Genomic DNA, 22,134 nt, shown 5'->3' with positions numbered 1-22,134 from the left:
GTAAACATAAAATTTTTAAAAGTTTTTAAATTTTTTTAAGCATGAATACAAAAACGTTGCATTTAATCAAGTATAAGTAAATAAATTTTAAGAATTCATTAGATTAGATAATGAGATTTTTGCAATACAGTGCCCCAAGGTACCCCAAAGGAGACAACTTTTGAATATTTATTCTTGCTTGTTCCTTATGCAAAAAGTGAAATAACCAAAATTTCTGATTAAATTGAATCCATTTAAAAGCACACACAAAATCCATTTGAATAGCAAAAGGAAATAATGAATTCCGACCAAATAATCACCTTGGATTCACTGACTGATGCAATTTCTTATGTATTTCGGCAAGAACAAACATCAATGTTGAGTCTTGACAGAATCTGCGAAGTTCTCCAGCAACCAAATTTATATCTAAATTCAAAAACATTAGGTTCAGTTCAATGTTCAACAATATCCAGAAGGCGAATTTCAAGCGTTTTATCTAGTTCTGATTTTTTTGTAAGGGCAGGACCACCAAGAACATGTTTTTGGGCAATCCGTCCACATAATCCTTTATTTTTAAGCAATGGATCAATTTCAGCCTCAATAGAACAAATGCTTACCACTAACGGACCTATGACACTTGAACAATTTGTTGAATTTACAGAATTAAATGGCGCTGATATTAAATTATTCGAAAAATTTCTTGACGAACACAAGAAAGAATTTAGTCTTCTTGACAATGGAACTTATTGGTTCACAGGACAAACGCCACCAGTTCCCAAAAACTATGATAATATATCATCTGCTTTAGTAGATGCCTTTTCTAGCTTTCCACTTGGTGCCTCCGTTGAAGAACTTCATTGGTATCTTTGTCTTTCTACCGTTGGTGGCACCAAAAAGATTTCACGCCGAAATGTGTCACGCGAATTATCTCGTCGAACTGATCTCTTTGAACACCTTTCACGTGCTCGTTATACGCTTGCTTCCCAACATATCAATCGACAGCGACCTCATTCGCTTCCTACCGGCTTCAAAGTCCCGAATTCATTCCAAGATCCGTCCGCATTCGAAGTTCCAATCCTCGTTCAAAACAAGTTGCCGCCCAACCAATGCCCTCTAATCGAGCACCCCTACACATACCTCGGCCCGTTCCAGTTGCAGCAGACGCCGCAGAGGCAGAGAGTCGATCCGTTCCCAATACCGAACATTAGACAGCCATCGGTGTTCCCGATCCCTGAGAACGTGTTTCAGCCACAGGAAATACCACCAGAAGATGACGAATTTGACCCAGTAAGCTTCTTCGAGAACACAAGAGGATTCGAATTCACATTCGATTAGATTGATATGATAAAAATCGAGTTGTGTGTAATTCGGAATTAATGTCGTTTGGTATCGGAATGTGTGGTGGCGATGTTAAAAAAATGTTTTTTATTGGTTTTGATTTAGGAAATAATTTGATTTAGAACCAAAAAAACGAAAACTTTTAAAATCTTTCGTTTTTTTAACGTTCGCTGCAAATGGGAAAATTTCCTAACCCAAAACATCGCAGAATTCACTTATATTTTGTTCTCACTAAATGCACTGATAACTATTTTCTTTCATTTTTGGATATAATTCAATCTGATTTAAATTTTCATTTGTAAATTATTCTTACAAAATCAAAAAAAATTGGTAAAACAGCTCGCATATCATCACAAGTAATTTCAATTTTAGGTGTATCAATTTTGTTGGCTCGATGTTAAAAAATAAATTGAGAATTTGAATTGAAAAAAATAACTAATTGTTAACAATGATGAGCATTTCATTGTAATTTAGAAAACTAGAGATTAATTTGCTTAAAAAATACACATTTGATAATTTACAATTTGTATACTTTTTAAAAAAAAATATTAACTAAAAAAATCGATATTTACAAACAGAAATCATTTTCACATCATCTTTATCTCGTATTTTCCGGCCTGTGTTGTGTATCTTAAATATTTCTCTGGTGTATAGCCACTTTTTTCATAAATCTTTAAATTCTTTAACGTAACACCTGATGCAGAAAACATCGGAATATTAAATGCTGCAGAAATTGGTTCTCTCAACTGTGTTGCTTCTTGTGCACGTGAAGAAGCACTTAAGTACCTTACGTTAACAGTAATTTCCGCTTGTGCCTTTCCAGGAAATTGTTGAACTCGCCAAACGACAGCATTTTTCTCGGCGGAATATTTACCTTTTCCATGTGTAGAGCTAACGTCAACTTCGGCAGTGTTCTGTGGAAGCGGTATAGTTAATGAAAGCGGCGATGCGTTCAACTTAACATCGTACATGGAGCGAATCGAAATTTTTACTTCGAGCTTATTACCTGGAAGTTCCCGAACAGAACTTAAAACTTTGAACGGATCGCCAACGTTTCGTGTCTTGCGGTAGCGCATGAGCTCAAATTCGCCATCTGGTGGTGTGAACGAAATTGATCGATCTTTGGAAAAGTTAAGGAGCTTAACGCATTGATGAAAAACTACACTATCGATGTCGGAGAATCGATTTGTTGATGAATCGTTGGGCTCTGGAAAAATTTTGTCATTGAATATAATATTGATTTCTGGCATTCCGGAAAGAAAGCACTTCATGGTAACAGTTCCACTGACTTCAGAGTTTAGGGTTTCACCTTCTTGAGAGATAGTAAGTGAAACTTTTTCGATGACATCAACATATAATTCGTTAGTTTTGTATACAATGTTGGTGGCACGCCATGGAATAGGAGACGTTGCTAGAAGTGTGGGGTGTTTCTCCGTGGCAGTTATGGCTGTCGATTTTGAAAGTCTTTGTGTTAAAAATCGAAGAGTTTCGGGATCTGTGTTTTGAATATAACCACAATCAATCATTTCATCAAGGAGCTCTACAATTTCTGGTGTGAATTTTTTAATTTCATCTGGACCAAAAGTCTTCAAATCAAGAACCTGACAAAATATTTTTGGTAGATTTGCTAAAAAATCAAAAATAGCGCAAGCATTTGCGTTTTGTTTTGTTATTGCGACATAATACACATCATTTTCTATGTAATGGAGAAATGATGTTTCATCGATTAAAATAGCTGGTTCCAAAATTTCCTGTGATAAAACAAAATCTACAATGTAATTACTTATTAAAGTATCACTTATATCATCCCTAAATTTTCTGATGCATAAAATCTCTCCATTCTCTATAATTGCAATAGCACTTAACATTGACACAAAAATTTATTCTCAATTATTTTGACATTCATTAATCCATTCATCTTCATACAATTGTTTTCGATCGTGCAATATTCAAATTTTAATAAACATCTAAAAAAGTTATTTTGATCAAAAGGAATTGTTTAAAATACAGATCAAATATATGGAGTTCTTATTGCGTAGAAGATGGAACTGACGCCGAATCAGTGCTTGCATAACCTTTTGTAGAAAACAAAACGCGTTACAAAGTGATTTTAAAAAATGATTCATTGCTCAGCAACAACAAAAATTTCCATTACAGATTTCTCTTTACTCACTTTCAATTTTTGGCGTCAAAATCTTCACCGGCATATTTGGCTCACCGAAAACTATTTTCTCATCGCCGACGGCCAATGCATTTCTCGATATGCATAGTGATGGCTGACACATTTTTGTATACGATCCATAGTTCTTCTTCAGGGAGAAGTCTATTCTTCTCAACAATTGCTGTATTCTTCTCTTCGACAACTTCTGCGGCGGCGCTTCATCAGAAGGAGCCAAACCAGTGCCCATGCCTTGTTTGAAGCAAATCGGGCATTTGTCGTCAGAGTTACAGCATTCGACTTGTTGATGGAACATATGTCCGCAAGGGAAAATCAAGAATTCGACAGTTGACTTCTCTATAGGTTGATAACAACTTGAGCAATATAAATCGGTCGCATTTGACGCAATGCCTGTTGAGTTATGTTCGAATGCTTTGTTTATCAATGCTATACAATCGTTGACACACATTTCATTTACGCTATCAGACAAATTCTTTTTATATTCGAGTTCGAATAATATTTGTTTCATTACTAACGAAGCTTCTTCGTTAGAAAATGTTCGAATATGTCTAACAACAATTGGTAATAATTCATTTGCTTCGATGAATTTTAATGATTGAATAATGAAATGTGTATATAATACAGTTAATGTTTGATGAATGTTTTTATGTTTCGTACGTGAATGATATAAAGGGAATGTAAATATTCTAAACAGTTTTAATGTATGTGTTTCTTTTAAGAAACTTACACCAATATCGATAGCTTGTATCGAGTTCTTAAGTTGTGGGAAACGTGTTAAATCTCCTTCACTAGTACATTCGAAATCATTATTATCCATTTCAATGAAATCTAAGAGAATGTTTTCAATTGCTGATATCGCAGAATCGATATCACCTAAATGACGTGCTATATGTATTAAGCAATCGCCATTATTATATTTCTTACATATAACTTTCGCTTCATTTATATTAATTTCAGTTAAATGATCTTGTAAAAAGTTTAATGCGTTTTGTGGCTCAAACATACAAAGTAATTTGAAATATAAATCAATGTTAACAATGGAATTAGGATCAATTTCATATAATGCATCTAAATATAAATACATAATTCTTTCATTAGGTAATATACTAATTAATGATTCATGAATATCTTTCATATATTCATTAATTATTTGTAATGTTTTAAGATTATTAATTAATAACATTGGTATTATATTTTTAGTGACTGCTGTTTTAATTTCATTAATATCATTAATATGTTCTTCAATGAATATAAATAATTCATTTGAATATTCTTCATCAATTAACATCGCTTCAATGATTTTATCATATGATTTACTTTCTAAATATTTATTAAGTATCCACGGCAAAAATCCAGCAGATAAACAATATTCATCTAATTTATTCTTTGGGATAATATTTGGATATTCTTTTGTTATCATATTTAATACTTTAATACGTTGTGATGAATATCCATTACTTTGAAATACCCATTGTAATGTTAACCTAATACATGGAGGTGTTAAATCAGCTAATGAATTAGAGAATAATGGACAAACGAAATTTAATATTGGTGAACATTTCTCAAATAAAAAATCTTGTAATGAGATAAATATTGTATCAACAAATGTTGTATGTGTAATAATAGAATTCGCTTTAGTTGAAAACATAATTGGACATAATGAAAAGATAATCATTAATATTTCAGTCGTTTTAATTGGATCTAATTTAATTAAATCTACAAGTCGTTTAAACACTTTACTTTGTAATGGTGTTAATAACCAAATGGATAAATATTTTTGTTTGATTGTAGATGCACGTTGAAATGCTTTAACCATATAATCGACATAATATTCGGGATGTTTTTCCCAATATACATTTGCTGGCGTAATGAAATCTTCTTTATCCATTAAAAGTTTCCCAAATAATTTATATAATTCATATGAATATGAAATTTGTGAATTCTCTATAAGATATTCACTTGGTATATTTAATGTTAATAAATATTCTTCAACTTCTTTTAATTTATTTTCACGTTTATATATGTCTAATATCTTCTTTAATAATTCTGGCTTTAAATAATATGCAACTTGAGCTTTAGTATTAGTAAATAATGTTTCGAAAAATTCAAGTTCTTTATGTTTCTCTTCAATCATCATTAAGATATCAGTACATAAATAATCTAATAAGTCAAGTTTATCCGAATTTAATATCGCAAATTGTAATTTCGACTTAAATTCTGTTTCGTCTTCAACGTTTATGATTTTGTCCATATAACGCTTTAATACTTCTGATCCAGTCTTCTTTACGTCAAATAAGAAATGTGATCCTTTTTGCGTAAAGCCAATGACATCATATGAAAGTTTATTATATGATTTAATTAAACTATCAAATGCAATATCGAAATCATCTGTTTCAACTTCATTCATAATTCGATAATTCCATGCACTAAATTTAGTGTCAATAATGTTTTTATGATTTAAAATATATAAATGTTCTTCATATGTGAATAAATAACTCGATAACTTTAACGCGGATTCTGTTAATGGTGTTTGCTTTCGATTTACTAATTGTTTACGTTCAATTGGATCACCACTTAAACTTGACATAATAAGTGGTTTAACATTAAGAAATCGCATTTGATAATTAGTTGTTATAGCTAGAAATAGTTCTTGATTAAATGGTAAAACTTTTTTGATGATTAAATTATCTGTAAAAAGTTCGACATCATTCATGCGATGACATTTATCAGGTGAAGAAACAATAAAACGAAGAAAAGAATTGTGATAAAAACAAAAGAGATCAAAATTAGATTGATTATTTCGGAGAAGAATTTGTGGAAATTGCTTAGTGCCTAATGTGACAGTAGTTGCAACTTTTGGTGATGATGAAATCTTAAGATCAATTATTGTAAATTTGGAATCATAAAGTAAAATAGAAATTGGAAATGGTGATTTATCATCGGATTTGATAATAACTTTAACTGGTACAGTATCCTTGGATAAAACTGAGGTCTTGCTGGGTTTGGCTACTGATGTATAAGATGTTAATCCGCTATAATCAGATGCAATTATCTTTCTGGAATTAGGTGTAAATGATATAGCTGTAATTGCATAATTATGAAGTCCAACAATATTCTTCATAAGTGTGCAGTTTCTAATAGACCAAACTGAAATTGAACCATCATGATTTCCTGTTGCTATTAATTCGTTATTTGGAGATATACAAATTGAAATGGGAGTTGCTTTTGCTTCGGGTGAAAGTTGAAATGCTTTGAGAATCCCATTCTTAAAATTATAAAGAATCGGAGTTGGTTGATCAGTTCCAATAGCTAAAAGTCCATTTGAAAAAGAAAATGATTTAAAAGACCTTGAGTTGTTTAGCTTCAGAATCCCATTAGTTCCTGGAAGGATACTCATGAAAACTTCCTTTAGATTCATTTCTTTTTTTTTTAATTCCAGATGTCACTTTTTAACAAAAATGTCAAATGGGGTGTCCCAAATACGAATAATTTTTAAACGGTTTAGCCAATATGAAAAATTTTAAATAAACTACGCAAAAAATCGAATGATAACTGGCAAGTTGCCACAAACAACTGACTTTGATGCTGATTTTATTCTTTTTCTCTGGTATTTCAATATCAAATTTTTGCTATAAAGGTTATTCTGGATATACATGTCCAACTGGATATAAAAAAATTGCATCAATGGAAGATATCCGTTCAAATACTTCAGTAACTGATGCAAATATTCTAATTCTCTATAATGGATTTGTTCTTGATGACTTTAGTTTTTTGAAGTCACTTAGTATTAGTTCTTATTCTGACAAAGATCATTTTACAATTTCTACACGGTTAAAAGAATTTAATTCTGTAAAATTTTCAAACATTGAAATTATTTTTAAAGATAACATAAACAGTGCTATTTTTTCTTCAGCTACATTATCACATGTTTCATTTAATCCGAGTCAATTTTTAATTTCTTCATCAGATGATCTTACTTTAGACTTTTACACACTTTCATATCTTCCTAAAATCAATACAGGCACGATTAAAATTATTGATGATGGACATAAATTTGAAGGATTTCGTGACATCTCAATCAAATATGCACAATTTTCTATTAATGTCCCACAAGTTATCTATAAAAGTCCGAAGCAAATGATAATTGAGTTCTTAGATAGAGGCACAATTCGTTTTCATGTTGATACGTCATTTCTATCAAGTACATATGGTATCACTACAACATTTACGAAAGATGTTCAAGTATATTGTGCTGAAAAAGGATCAAATTCATATATAAATCTTAAATGTATTATATCCAAAGGAGCCACAATGTATTATAATGGATACACATATGAAACACAAGTGAATAGTCAAAATTATGGAACATTAATTATCGAAAATTCAAATTTATTTAAGAACGTATTTATATTCCAAGATAAGTCTAAAATAATTCTAAAGAATAGTTCTATTGAATATTTAGATATAAATGGAACAATTACAATTGATTCTGATATTGATCAAACTAAATTATTCCGAATTTATGCTCATGGTAATTCATATCTTCATTCATTACGTCCAATTAATATAATTCCTCAATTAATACATACTGGTAAATTTAAAGTTGATGGAGATAATATAACTATTAATGGATTTTCACCATTAACATATGAAAGTAATATTTATTTAAATATTCCACTTGTTTCTGATGAGTTAGAACTTGAGTTTAAATTTGGTGATCCAATTAATTTTACATTTAAAGAAATTGATTTAAGGAAATTACAACTTGATATAAGTGGAAATGATAAAACAACAATCGAACAATTTAATGAAATTACTAAAAATGGAATTAAAATATTTAAAGGCAAAATATTAAATGATAACATTAACTTAATGTTAAATGTTGAAAATAATTATTTACCATATCAAACATCAGCAATATTAAATTCATATCGATTAAAATATGAGAAAATTATTACTGATAATTCACTTGGATTTAAGTTTATAGGTAATCCTTATTATACATATCCAATAATTTGTTATCAAAATGATACAAAAATATGTCAATATCGAATAACTAATAATAATCAAAAATGGACTGATTTTATTACTAATGATACAATTACAGCTATAATACTCTTTAAAGAAACCACTGAAATTATAGTAAAAGATGTAAATCCAAATATTAACATAATGATTAATGGAAGTAAACATTTAGCAAATCTAAATTTCCAACAAAATCAAATCCAAAGACTTGAATTAGTTGAAACAAGTATTCAACGAATTGATAAAATCAAAATTCAAATTGATAAACTAATGGTATTAAATAACAGTCAAATATTTGGTAATTTTTTAGTTGAAAATGGAAAAAGTTTAGTTGTAGATTCAACTACATTAAGTTATGTTGATAATACTGAAATAAGATCAAGTTTCCAATTAGTTGAATATCTTATTGATAGTTCATATTCCACATTAAATATTGATGATAATGACTTTGTAGTTGTTACAAATAATGATATTGGAACAATTAAAAATCATAAAATTACACGTTTTATAAATATGGGATATTTACGAATTAATATGGAAACTAATAAATTTACTGATAAAATTACTATAATTAATGATGAATTAATTGATTCAAGTGTTGAATTAATTGGTAATAATCAATGTAATGTTGAATTCGAAGGTAAACATACATTTATAACAAATACGCAAAGTATTTCATTTGGAATTACATCGAATTGTTTCATTACATTTAAATCGTTACGTTATTTCACATATATTAAAATTCCAAAAATTCATATTAAACAAAATGAAAATGTTAATATTGGATTTGGTTTAGATGTATTAAGTATTGGTGAAGTTGTTTTAGATAAATTACAAATCGATGGAAAAGGTTTTATTGATATCCCAATAAATATGAGAATTAACTCAATAAGTTTTACTGGTAATGATCAAATTCTAATTAATGGAATTGGTAATGCAATTATAAATTATAATGGTGATAAAGATGTAACTTTAAGTTCATTAAATAATGGTATAACTCAAATTAATATTGTTATAAATAAAATTACTTCATATAAACCAATTAAAATTAATGGTAAACATAGTGATGAATCATATATCGATTTATTTGTATTAATAAATGAAAAACTTGAAGAAGGCAAAAAATTCATTTTAGTTTCAACAAATAAAAATCAACAATTTAATAATATCGTAATAAAAAGTAAAAATAGTGTCCGGATAATGAAAACTGAAGCTGGAATCGAAATCATCGGAAGAAAAGATGAAGAAAGTAGTGCCACTGAACAAGAAACAAGTGAAACACAATCAGAAAGTAGTAAAACTGAAGAAGAACACAGTGAAAGTGAAGAAGAGAGCAGCGGATCTGAGGAAGAAGGAGGCGGTGGCGACAAAGACAAGAAATGGGTAATAATCGGAGTTGTGGTGGGAATTGCAGTAGTCGCTGTGATCGTACTATTGGTGATTTTGTTGGTAAAGAAGAAGAACGAAGATGACGCAATTCAGTCATTGATGGCAGCGGTCAACGTGAATGATAACTATACAAATGAAAAAGCTTTGTAAATTTCTGATTCCCTTAGGAATTGATGAAATGAATAAAAGAAATTGTAAATCAAAAATAAATTTAATATTAAATTATGTAATTAATGTTATGCTCTTTTGTCAGCTTTAAAATATGCAGTTGAATATGGAAATGAAAAAAAATCATTCGTTTATGTAAACAAAATAATTCAACACTTGAAGATTCTTGTGAAACAGCAATTGAATTTCATCGAATTGATATCTTTGCATATGTTTATTAAAAAAAATGTTCATTTATCTCAATTTAACCAAACTTATTTACAAAAATTTCACTGTGGGATTATTTATTTATTCCGCATTCAAACAACATTTCACAAAGGTTTTTTCTTGGACAAAAATTAGAATTTAACAATGGAACATGATTCTTTTCTTTTTACATAAATTTTAAAACAGATTTATTGCAACACTAAGTCACTTTTTTTTTCTCAATAATGCATCACTTATTAAAACTCCATGCAAACCATTTCATATGAAAAAGATTTCTCAAAAAAAAATCAAATAAATATATTTTAAAATTCATTGATCTTAGTTTTATTTTTTTTGTGATCTAATAATATAATATTCAATAGAATCTGTGTAACCATTTTGTTGTGCGATTTGAATTGTCAAATATTATTAAAACATGTTCTAAATTATTAAAATGAATATTTTTTGCATTAACATCAATTCCTTTATCTAAAAGTAATTTTACTATTTCTATATTATTATTTCTAACTGCTATATGAAGTGCTGTTTCAAATTATTAAAACATATTCTAAATTATTAAAACATATTACAAATTATTAAAACATATTCTAAATTATTAAAACATATTCCAAATTATTAAAATGAATAGTTTTTGCATTAACATCAATTCCTTTATCTAAAAGTAATTTTACTATTTCTATATTATTATTTCTAACTGCTATATGAAGTGCTGTTTCAAATTATTAAAACATATTCTAAATTATTAAAACATATTACAAATTATTAAAACATATTCCAGATTATTAAAACATATTCTAAATTATTAAAACATATTCTAAATTATGAAAACATATATAAAATTATTAAGGCTTAAGGCAGAAACGATCATTTTAAAGAATCTTTTTATTGTAAAAATTGCTCATATTTTAATTAAAAAAGATATCTTAATTCGTTGATTCATTGATCTCAGAATAATAAAAAACACATTCAATAATCTTTTATTTGCCAAGACATTGTTTCGCGTTCCTAACTTTTAACATTTTAACACAATGTAAATGAGCTATATCCCCCAAAACAAAATCCCCGAAAAACGACCGTTAAATCCCTGCCAAAATAACCGTAAAAGTGATATTCTCTGGGGTGCACTAAAAATATCACTTTTCTTAAGCCCAAAAATTTTCTTGTGGGCTTAAGGACAAGCTGTACTTTAAACAGATTAATTTTTGATATTTTTAGTGATTTCAATTTTTTTTTAAATTTTAAATCTGCTAAGAAATTCATTATGCCCAACTACTGCTATTAAAGTTCTTATATCATATTCTAAAAAAAAAAAAAAAAAAAAAAAATGTTTTGGTAGTAAAAGAGTGTTTCTTATTCTTTGTTAACCCCAAATATGAAGTCATATTTACTCATCAATTTTCTTTTTCCTTTTAAACATATTACATTTACCTGAATTGATTCTGTGCTTGTTACCAATGGACACCCTATGCTATACCTGGGTGCCTTTAAACGTGGTTGATTTTTACCAATGATTTTTAAATTTTGATATATTGGTTAACAGAACTGAAAAAGTAAATGAATTTGTGGAAGGCTTAATTGTGTAAGTGATTTAGTGAATAAATTTCGTTTCAAAGTCAATCTGTTTTGTGGGCAAAATGCTCCTTGTTTTAGTGACGGTTTCAAACTTTTTGTGCGAGGTACGTTTATTTTTCCGTTGAGAGGAATAAAAAGGCTCAAACAAGAGCTTCAAGATCAAATAGAAGCAATATTCCCAAATATCCCAAAAATAAACATTAGCTCTTACCTGCACCACCATCCTTCATTATCTGCTGTTGATGTAATTATTCATTTTTTGGAAACATCTGAACCAACCGCACGTCATCTTAATGCAAAAAACGCCCTTGCTCTTGCTCAAGCAAGAACTGTATTAAAAAATCAACAAAAAACAAAAAATGACCCACAAAAGAATCCACTAAATGATAATATTCCTGCTAAATTCGGAGAAGAGCCAGATCATCAGTTTACCAAAATTTTTGAATTGGTGGCTGATTTTAAAATAAGAGAAACAGATAAGTTATTAGCTGATAAATTTGCAAATATTATTTCTCGATCAAGACTTCAAAAAAGAAGGTCCAAATTACAAGAAGAAGCTTTTCTCAGCAAGGTTGCATTTGAGTATACGTTTGAATTAGCCAATGGTTATATATCACTAGATGCAAATGATTGGGAAAAATGGGTTAATTCGCACCCAAACATTAAATTTGAAACACCAAAGTTTTGTTGTGGTATGGTTCTTCTTGTTAAAGATCCATTATTCTCATTTTCACAAATGATTGAACATATTCCTGAATACAGAAATGTGATTTTTTCTCAAAACAAGTTATGTGGAATTGGTATATATGAAACTCCACAAAAATCTATTTTCTTTACTGTTTTTACTGGTAATCTTTAAATTATATAATAAACATTTTTTATATTTTTTTATGTTTAAAAATATTTTTGAAAAGAATAACATATAAATATAAATTAGTAGTTACAATTTTACTTGCAAATTTAAGTTTATTTTTTAGCATAATTTACCTTATGATTAATAATTGTTTTAACAATTTTATAATGATTATCTCGCATTGCATATTGAGCTGCAGTTATAAATATTATAAATGATCTCCAAATATTATTTTGAAATTATAAAAAAATAAATCAAACATTAAATAATACATATTATCATCTTTAGCATTTTTATTAATTCCTTTTTGTCTAAGAAGCATTTTAACTATTTCTGTCCATCCACATTCAGCTGCAGTCATAAGTGCTGTTTTAAATTACACAAATAATTTCCATAATTTTTTTTGAAACTTCAAATTATTAAAATAATTTTTGAATAAAACTAACAAACATCTTTGGCATTTACATCAATTTCTTTTTGATTAAGAAGTAACTTAACCACAGCTATATGTTTCTTTTCAGTTGCATATATAAGTGCTGTACTAAATAAATTAAAAATTTTCTAAATATTATTTTGAAATGTTAAATTATTAAAACAAATATTAAATAAAACAAATAAATATCTTTAGCATTAATATCAATTCCTTTTTGTTCAAGAAGTAATTTAACGATTTCTGTACGACCATATTCAGATGCTTTCATAAGTGCTGTTTTAAATAATTTAAAATATTTTCAAATATGATTTTGAAACTTCAAATTATTTAAATATATTTTAATGAAAAGATATAAATATTTTTTGTATTGACATTAATTTTTCCTTGATCTAAAATATATCTAACAAGTTCAATGTTTTCTGATTCTGAAGAAAAAACTAAAATATCACTTGGAATTTGATTGAGTTCAAGAAAATATTCAACAATAAAAATATTTCCATCTTTGGCTGCTTCATTTATAATAACATTGTTAATTTTCATTCCTTCTTCTTGCAAATATAAAAAAAGATCAAAATTATGATGATGAATACATTTCTTTCCTAAATCTTCTAAATCACAATTTTCAATAATTTTGTTTTCATAAATATATTTAAAAATATCATTTTTATGGAATTTAATTGCTGTTTCATACACATCTTTAAAAGATGAATGATTTTGTAAACATAAATAAAAAATTTCTTCATTTCCACCTGCAACTGCATATTTACCTGTATTTTCTAAGGTTGCACCATTTACAAGTAAATATTTAAAACATTTAATTGATCCAAAAAATGCTGCATAATCAATTAATGTAACATTTATTTGAATAATAAATGAACATCTTTCATAAAATGATGGTTCAATTGTTTGATTAAAATTAAAATTCGCTTGTGATGATATTTCTTGAAGTTTTCCTATTTCATCATTTCGTATTATTTTTGCAATTTCATTTGGATTAACTCCTTCTTTAATTAAATTATTATGAAGTTCCCAATTGTTCTTTGATAGTTGGTTAAAATTTTCAATGAGATTTCTATATATCACATACTCATTATATTTGAATGTAATACCTTTAAATATGAAAGAATCAGTTCCTAGAGTGAGTTTTTGGACAATATATGAAATCTTTTTGTTCTTAACAAAATTGTTATTAATTAAATTTTGTTCAATCATATTATCAATAAGACAGCTTGATTCAAGATGGTGTTTATTGTCTTTGAAAAGAATAAGTGAGAATACATCGAAAATTCTTGAACTAATATTATTATTTTCTTCAAACGCTTCATTTTCTTTCAAAAAAGAGAAGCAAATAGAAGTATCATTTACTCTAATAACGAATGAAGTATAAATCATTTTGCTGATAATTATATTAAAAGATAATGGACAAACAGCTTTAAATTTTTTTATTATTATATTCGCCGATTGCATAACATTGCTTTTGTTTAACCCTAAAATTATTTGTTGGGTTTGCGCAAGAAATTCCAACCCCAAATTAATTTTTTTTGAAACTTTTTGATAGTTTTGACAGATCACATAGAATTGTTTTTTCAATTACAATTGAATTAAAAGTGACAATCAGGGATGGAACTGAACTCACCAATCACTTCAATAGATTCGAATGAATATGGTCATAATTTTGCTGTAGCAACAGCTGGTAGATCTGTTTCTATTCATAGTTCGCAAAACCTCCAAAAAATATCCGAAATATTAAATTTACATTCAACACCATATTCAATTGATTATTCATCTGCTGATTGTGGTAACCTTCTTGCTTGCGGTTTTTCAGACGGAACAGTATGCATATATCAAGGAAACAAAGAAATCAAAAGATTTGAATCACAAAAAGGAGCAATATTATCAGTTGCATTCCACCCTTCAAAATGTACTGTAGCAGCAGCTTCACTTGCAGGAACATTTGGTGTATATACAAAAAAAGGTTCAGAATGGAATTCTGTGATAATTTCTGCATCTTTACTTGGTTTAAGCGCTATCACTTGGGCCCCTGATTCTGATGTTGTTCAAACAATCATTGTTGGCGGAATTGATGGCGTGATTCGCGCATTTAAATTAATTTGTGGAAATTGGGAATTATCAGCTGCTGCGCAAGTTCACAATGGTTGGATTCGCCAGCTTGCTTCGCCTCTTGTACCTATTGCAGGGTCACAAATGGTTGCTTCTTGTGGTGATGATAATATTGTTGCAATATCGAAATTAAATGGAAACGGATTTGATGTTTCAAAAATTGTTGTTGACTTCCCAGCTTGTGGTATTTCCTGGGCAATGGTTGACAAAGTTCTTGTTTTGAGCAATATTAATGGCGAGGTGACAATGTGGACAGAAGATGAAAACGGTAATTGGAAAATGGAAAAACAACATTAATAAAGTCTACTTTTTCAATAATAAAATAAAAATGTTAAAATGAAAAAGAATATAAATCAATTAAAAATTTACTTTTTAATATTTTATGCTATGTTGTAACCGCATAAATTCAAGAATTATTTGTATGAGAAAATTATTTAAAATTGTTCTTTTCTGGAAACAATATTTTGTTTTTGATGAACACCAAAAAATTCTATGATATAAAAGTGACAACTCTTATGGAGATTGGAGAAGAAAATCAAGATCAAATCCGACGTAAATTTTTTGATGAAGAAATTCCACCAGAATTTAATGTAGCTGCTGGAAGTATAATTGAAATTCATGCAAATGTTTATCCAATCACATTCCAAGATAATTTTAATTTATTTGAATATTCAGTAGAAATTGATCCAGAAATGTCAAATCAAAATACAGCTATTAATATCTTATTTTTAACATTTTGTCCAGAAGGTGGTAAGAAAAAACAAAATCAAAAGTGGGCAACTATGCTTTATAATGGGAAATCAATACTTTTTTCATCACTCCCTGATCTTGAGTGTGAAAATTCGATTGAATATCCACAAAATTCGACCAAAATTTATAATGTTAAAATTAAACAGATCAAACAAATCACAAGTAAATGTGGTAAATCACTTCTCAGTGTTTGTGATAATGCACTTCTCAATGCTTATTATTCCAACAAGTTTTCACACCTTAAAACTAAATGGTTTGATACTTCCATCTCAAAACGAATATCGACGTTTATTTTAACGTACGGATTCACTTCACTTTTAGTTTTATTAAAAGGCGGCGTTTCTCTTATCTTTAAACCAACTTATCGAATTGATCGCATTGGAACTCTTTATGATTTCATTAAATCTGGAATTACTAATCTTGAACAACGACAAGATTTATTAACATCTTTAAAAAATATGAATATATTAACAATTCATTCTAAATTCCAAAGAGAAATTACTATTTCTAATATTAATTGGGATATTCATCCATCACAAAAATATTTCATAAATAATGAACAGAAGAAAGTATCTGTTGCTGATTATTTTTTAGATGTTTATAATTTTAATGTTCGTAAAGATGATATTATTATTGAATCTATATCATTTAATCGAACGGATTATTATCCTGCATCATCTTTAATGATTTCTGGATTAACAGAAGCTGAAAATAAAGACCAATTAGTTAAGAATAAAATTAATGAGTTTAAAACTTGTGATCCATATTTATTTCTTGATAAAATAAATAAATCACTTGAGAAATGGGGAATAATAATCGGGAAAAGTTTTGAAATCAAAGCAAATGTTCTTCCATCACCATTATTAAAATGTAGAACACAACAAATTGATCATAAAGAATTTTCTTTAAAATATAATGAAAAGAATAAAATTATGGATCATTGCGCTGTAGCTATTTCACCATACTTAATTACGAAACCACTTATTTTAATACCTGATTCATTTAAAGATGACAAGAAACAAACTTTTTTAAACAATTTTATTGAAACTTCGAATAAAACAAATGTTAATATGCAATACCCAGATGTTATTTCTGTGAAATCTATTGATAATAACAATTATTCACAAGAAATAATTAAATATATCGTACACAATGGAACTCCTTCTTTTATTATAATAATTTTTCATGAATATAATAAAAATTTATATGAGTCACTTAAGCAACTTTTAACTATTCAACTTGGAATTCCATCACAATTTTGTATAAAAGAAAATATTATTGATGCAGATTCAAAATTTTTAACTAAATTAATGTTTCAGATTACTGCTAAAACAGGAGGAATTCCATATTATATTTCACCAGAATCACTTCCTCTTAAACATACAATGGTTATTGGAATTTCTTCAACAACAAATGTTTGCGCAATGACCGCTTCATATGATTTTACATTTTCTCGATATTATTCCCAAACATATAAACTTGATGAATCAAATATCATATCAAGTAAAGACATAAAAGATTTCTTTAAGAAAGCAATTGATTTTTATGGAAAACATTCGGAATCATCTCTTAATCGTATTGTTGTATATAGGAAATCAAGTTTAACTATAGATATATTAAAAGAGAATGAAATTAAAGCAATTGCAGAATTTGGAATATCACTTGTTTATTGTTTGGTAGAAAAAAGAAATAGCGTTCGATTGTTTGGGGATAATATTGAAACAGGAACAATTGTATATGATAAAATAACTGTAAACGATTATGCTCAATTTTATTTGATATCAAAAGAAGGAACTATAAATCCGACAAAGTATACAATAATACATCAATTGCCTCATATTTGGAATGATGATCACTTAGTAATGTTAACATATTATTTAACTTGTTGTTACTTCGGGAGTGATAAATCATTAAGAGTTCCATTGCCTTTAATTTATGCTGAAAAATTGGCCGACTTTTGTCAAAACACTTTAAATAATGAAAGCCCAAATCAGGCACTGAGCTCATTCATTCATTATTTGTGACTTTTGGTTTCAAATAGATTAAATTTTTTGTTATGGAATTAATTCTTAAAGTTTATTTAAACTTTTCAAAAGAAAAAACAAATTCACTTTATAAACTTTTTGGGTATAATGCGTGTTTCTAGTTTTAGCACTACAAGGTTTTAACCTTATGAAAGTGTTCCAATGAATCGATAACAAGCTTGTAATGAAATATTTATTAATAAAACTATTTAGTGATTAAAATGTTCAAGAATATATATATATATATATTGAGTTTAATAAATGTTATAAATATTATAATATTTTTTTATAAAATGCAGTGAGATCTCACAAGAAAATTTTTGGGCTTAAGGAAAAGTGACATTTGGGGGTCCCCCTCATTGATTGCAATAGAAGCCGTTTATTTTTGTGGCAAAGAATTGTTGAGAAAGAAATTTTTATTTTGTTTTAACATGGCATCCATGTTTGCGTATTCTCATTATCTATATGTTCTATAGGAACGGATGCATCAGGTTCTGGTTCTGTTCTTTCCAAAATTAATTTGACTAAATCATAAAACGCTTTATCTAAGTTTTCTCCTGTCTTTGCTGAAACATCATAGTAAAGATTAATATTATTCGAATCTTTGTAGTTATCAATCGTATATTGTGAAACCGTTTTTTTGTTAAGATCTGTTTTGTTTCCAACAATTAAAAATGGATATGGATTATTGAATTTAAAACTACATCCATTGGTAACCTTGTTATATATATAATTAAGAGATGTAAATGATGAAGGTTGAGTAAGATCAAAAACAAAAATTACTCCATCTGCATGACGAGCATACGACCAACATATATTTTTATAAGCCTCTCCTCCAGATGTATCCCAAATCGATATTTTTACTTCTATGTCATTTACTGTGATTGTACGGGAACCAAAATCATTCCCAATTGTTATTAATGGATTTTCATCAAAAGTACCATTACAATACTGTCTCATAATTGAAGTCTTTCCTGAACCACTTTCCCCGAGGAGTATAAGTTTTAATTTTACATTTTTCTCCATTTTTTTCAAAATGTATTTCGGAAGGATAACGGTCGCTTAATTTTTCCAGGTGTTAACATGCACGAACCATACAATATCCTTGTTTTAAAATGGAAATCCGAATTATGACAAATTAATTAACAGCAACATTCTTTTGGCAATATATGTAACCTTTAAAAATCCCATAAATTCCGTCTATCAATTGTTGCAGCTTTAAATAGATTCGAGTTGAACGTCGTTCAAAAACTTTATTAGTAAAAAACTATGCGATAATATATTTAGTATCATGTTTAACTGCTATATATTAATATGAATAGATTTTTAATCAAAGATATGTTAACATTTTTAAGTTCTTTTGAAGTTGTTTTAGTGTTAATTCTGTTAAGTCTTTTGTTAAATTTAAATTGCCATGATTTATTCTAAAATAAGAAGTGTTTTATGTAACAAGTTTAAAATTTCAACGTTGAAGATCGCACGTTAAGGCGCTTGGTTTTTTGAGTTTACGGAGATGTGAACTGTTACAACCGCAAAAACGATGAATTATCAAAATTGAGTTTAATAAACCGAAAACTGAAATAAGTTCATCGTTTTCTAAAAGTGACATTTATCCCAATGGAAATTGAGAATCGTTGCGTCAACGCTCTCCGCGTTCTTGCTATGGACACAGTCCATAAAGCCAACTCTGGTCACTCAGGTGCTCCACTTGGTCTTGCTCCAGTTGCTCATACAATATGGTCCAAGTATCTTAAATTTGAACCAAACTGGATTAACCGCGACCGTTTCGTTCTTAGCCCTGGTCATGCATCATCTCTCATTTATTCTCTTCTTCACATTCACAGCCGTATACTCTCTATTGATGATTTAAAGCAATTCCGTCAATATCAAAGCAAAACAGCTGGTCACCCAGAACATCATCTTGTTCCTGAAATCGAAGTTACTACAGGTCCACTTGGTCAAGGTATCTCAAATGCAGTTGGTCTTGCAGTAGCCTCACTTCATGTTGCCAACAGGTACAACAAGCCAGATTGCACTATCTTTGATAACAGAGTCTTCTGCATTGCCTCTGATGGTGATCTTATGGAAGGCGTTCAGTATGAAGCAGTTTCATATGCTGGTCATAACCATCTTAACAACCTCATCGTCTTCTGGGATGATAATAAAATCACAATCAGTGGTAGCACAGACATTGCCTTCAAGGAAGATGTTCAAATGAGATTCCGTGCATGTGGCTGGCATACAATCACAGTTGAGGACGCAAATACTGATCTCAAGGCCATTGAAGCCGCCATTGACGAAGCCCTCAAAGTTACAGATAAGCCAGTTCTTATTGATCTTCATACCACAATTGGTTATGGCTCTGAACTTGCCAACTCGCCAAAGGTTCATGGCACACCACTCAACAAAGACCAACTTGCACATCTCAAAGAACACTTTGGCTTCAAGCCTGATGAGTTCTTTGTTGTTCCACAAGAAGTTTATGAGTACTATGACAAAGTTCGTGAAAATACCCATTCACTTGTTGAGAAATGGAACGCCACATATGCCGAATATGCCAAGAAGTATCCAGCTGAGTATGCCGAATTACAACAATTAATCAATGGCGACTTTAAACTCGAAGATTTCAAGAAATTCATGCCAATGAATGATGATAAGAACATTGCGACACGCGTTTCATCAGGACAAGTCTTAAATGTCCTTGCCCAAAATGTTCCAGGACTTGTTGGAGGATCAGCAGACTTAACGCCATCCAACAACACTGCATTAAATGGCCAAACCACTTTCAAGCCAGGAAACTACCAAGGGCGCTACTTAGAGTTTGGTATTCGTGAGCATGCAATGCAAGCAATTGCAAATGGTATTGCGTATTATGGCTTCAAAGGACTTGTACCATTTACTGCCACTTTCTTTGTCTTCGTCCAATACTTATTACCATCATTACGTGTTGCATCATTAGATCACTTACGTGAATTACTTGTCCTAACACATGATTCAATTGGCGTTGGAGAAGATGGTGCCACACATCAAAACGTAGAAAGCTTCGCTGCTGTTAGAGCACTTCCAGGCGCACTTTTAATGAGGCCAGCAGACATGCTCGAAGTCTCAGCTTGTTACACAGCTGCAATGACCGGACCAAGTCGACCCGCAGTAATGGCATTATCACGTCAAAACGCTCCTCCTATCGAAGGCGCTTCATTCGACGGCGCCTTAAGAGGTGGTTACGTTTGCAAGAAAGTCGACAGCCCTAAGCTCGTAATGGTTGCAACTGGTACCGAAGTAGACTTAGCTTTGAAGGCTGCAAAGTTACTCGACTTCCCAGTTCAAGTCGTGTCTATGCCTTGCATGGATATATTCAATGAACAGCCATTGGATTACATTAGAGAATGTTTCCCAAAGGACGTGCCTGTGGTCTCCGTTGAAGCTGGCGTTTCATTCGGTTGGAGCAAATATTCACATAAGCATTTGGGAGTCGAAACATTCGGATTGTCTGCACCTGCTGCTCATGTGTACAAACACTTCGGTCTTGTGCCGGAGGTTGTGGCTGAAAAGGCAAAGGAAGTCGTCGAGTTCTACAAGACACACCCAGTCCCAGAGCTTATTGAACGTCCATAAAAATGATGTCTAATCAAATCTTTTGTTTTTTGGAGTTTTGATGAAGTTATTATTTGACGACTTTTCGTGCGTTTATCAGTTTCGTTTTGTTTTTTCCGTACAACGATTCTCGTGGAAGTAAAAATGGATTATCACAGTTAAAAGTTGTGTACGAACTTTGAGCAAACGCTTTCTCAGGATCAGATAATAAAGTTCGTACGTTCCCAAATTGTAAGATGATGCACAAAGAAAACAAATTAGTTATGGGTTGGTATCAACAAATGTCTCAAACAATCAGTCAACACAGGTGGTTTTTACTCATTTTATTTTGGTGATCCATTTCATTTTGCCCCCATCTCATCTGTACAGATGAATTTGAAAACCGTAAAAACCGATATCCTGGGTGAAAAAGAAGTTTAAATAAATGTTTTTTTAATTCGAATTAAAAAATGCCAAAATATTCGAGGCCAAATGGAAAAAAAGTTGGAACCGAATTTCACAT

General features: G+C 29.6%; 7 protein-coding genes across 7 annotated transcripts; 4 read left to right on the top strand and 3 right to left on the bottom strand.

Moving 5' to 3' along the window:
• Positions 1-276: 276 nt before the first annotated feature.
• On the top strand, positions 277-1,314 carry GO595_001183 (uncharacterized protein; the record flags this gene model as incomplete). Its single annotated transcript, XM_067913953.1, has 1 exon — positions 277-1,314. One exon carries the CDS (start codon positions 277-279, stop codon positions 1,312-1,314), a length of 1,038 nt encoding a protein of 345 aa, XP_067778653.1.
• A 590-nt stretch (positions 1,315-1,904) lies between these two features.
• On the bottom strand, positions 1,905-2,843 carry GO595_001182 (Adaptor complexes medium subunit family protein; the record flags this gene model as incomplete). Its single annotated transcript, XM_067913952.1, has 1 exon — positions 1,905-2,843. The coding sequence occupies one exon, from the start codon at positions 2,841-2,843 to the stop codon at positions 1,905-1,907; it is 939 nt and encodes a 312-aa protein (XP_067778652.1).
• A 639-nt stretch (positions 2,844-3,482) lies between these two features.
• GO595_001181 (uncharacterized protein) lies at positions 3,483-4,499 on the bottom strand (the record flags this gene model as incomplete). Its single annotated transcript, XM_067913951.1, has 1 exon — positions 3,483-4,499. One exon carries the CDS (start codon positions 4,497-4,499, stop codon positions 3,483-3,485), a length of 1,017 nt encoding a protein of 338 aa, XP_067778651.1.
• A 5,222-nt stretch (positions 4,500-9,721) lies between these two features.
• Positions 9,722-10,060, top strand: GO595_001180 (uncharacterized protein; the record flags this gene model as incomplete). Its single annotated transcript, XM_067913950.1, has 1 exon — positions 9,722-10,060. One exon carries the CDS (start codon positions 9,722-9,724, stop codon positions 10,058-10,060), a length of 339 nt encoding a protein of 112 aa, XP_067778650.1.
• Positions 10,061-14,763: 4,703 nt separating this feature from the next.
• On the top strand, positions 14,764-15,561 carry GO595_001179 (protein transport protein SEC13-like B; the record flags this gene model as incomplete). The annotated part of the gene is made up of 1 exon (XM_067913949.1): positions 14,764-15,561. The coding sequence occupies one exon, from the start codon at positions 14,764-14,766 to the stop codon at positions 15,559-15,561; it is 798 nt and encodes a 265-aa protein (XP_067778649.1).
• Positions 15,562-18,464: 2,903 nt separating this feature from the next.
• Positions 18,465-19,064, bottom strand: GO595_001178 (ras-related protein Rab-7a; the record flags this gene model as incomplete). The annotated part of the gene is made up of 1 exon (XM_067913948.1): positions 18,465-19,064. The coding sequence occupies one exon, from the start codon at positions 19,062-19,064 to the stop codon at positions 18,465-18,467; it is 600 nt and encodes a 199-aa protein (XP_067778648.1).
• A 591-nt stretch (positions 19,065-19,655) lies between these two features.
• On the top strand, positions 19,656-21,653 carry GO595_001177 (transketolase; the record flags this gene model as incomplete). The annotated part of the gene is made up of 1 exon (XM_067913946.1): positions 19,656-21,653. The coding sequence occupies one exon, from the start codon at positions 19,656-19,658 to the stop codon at positions 21,651-21,653; it is 1,998 nt and encodes a 665-aa protein (XP_067778647.1).
• Between the last annotated feature and the right edge of the window lie 481 nt (positions 21,654-22,134).

The sequence above is a fragment of the Histomonas meleagridis genome (genome assembly GCF_020186115.1).
Source record: "Histomonas meleagridis strain 2922-C6/04-10x chromosome Unknown contig_120, whole genome shotgun sequence".
Lineage (NCBI taxonomy): Eukaryota > Parabasalia > Tritrichomonadida > Dientamoebidae > Histomonas > Histomonas meleagridis.
Note: the sequence above shows the minus strand (reverse complement) of the source record. Positions and strands in the feature narration are given on the sequence as shown.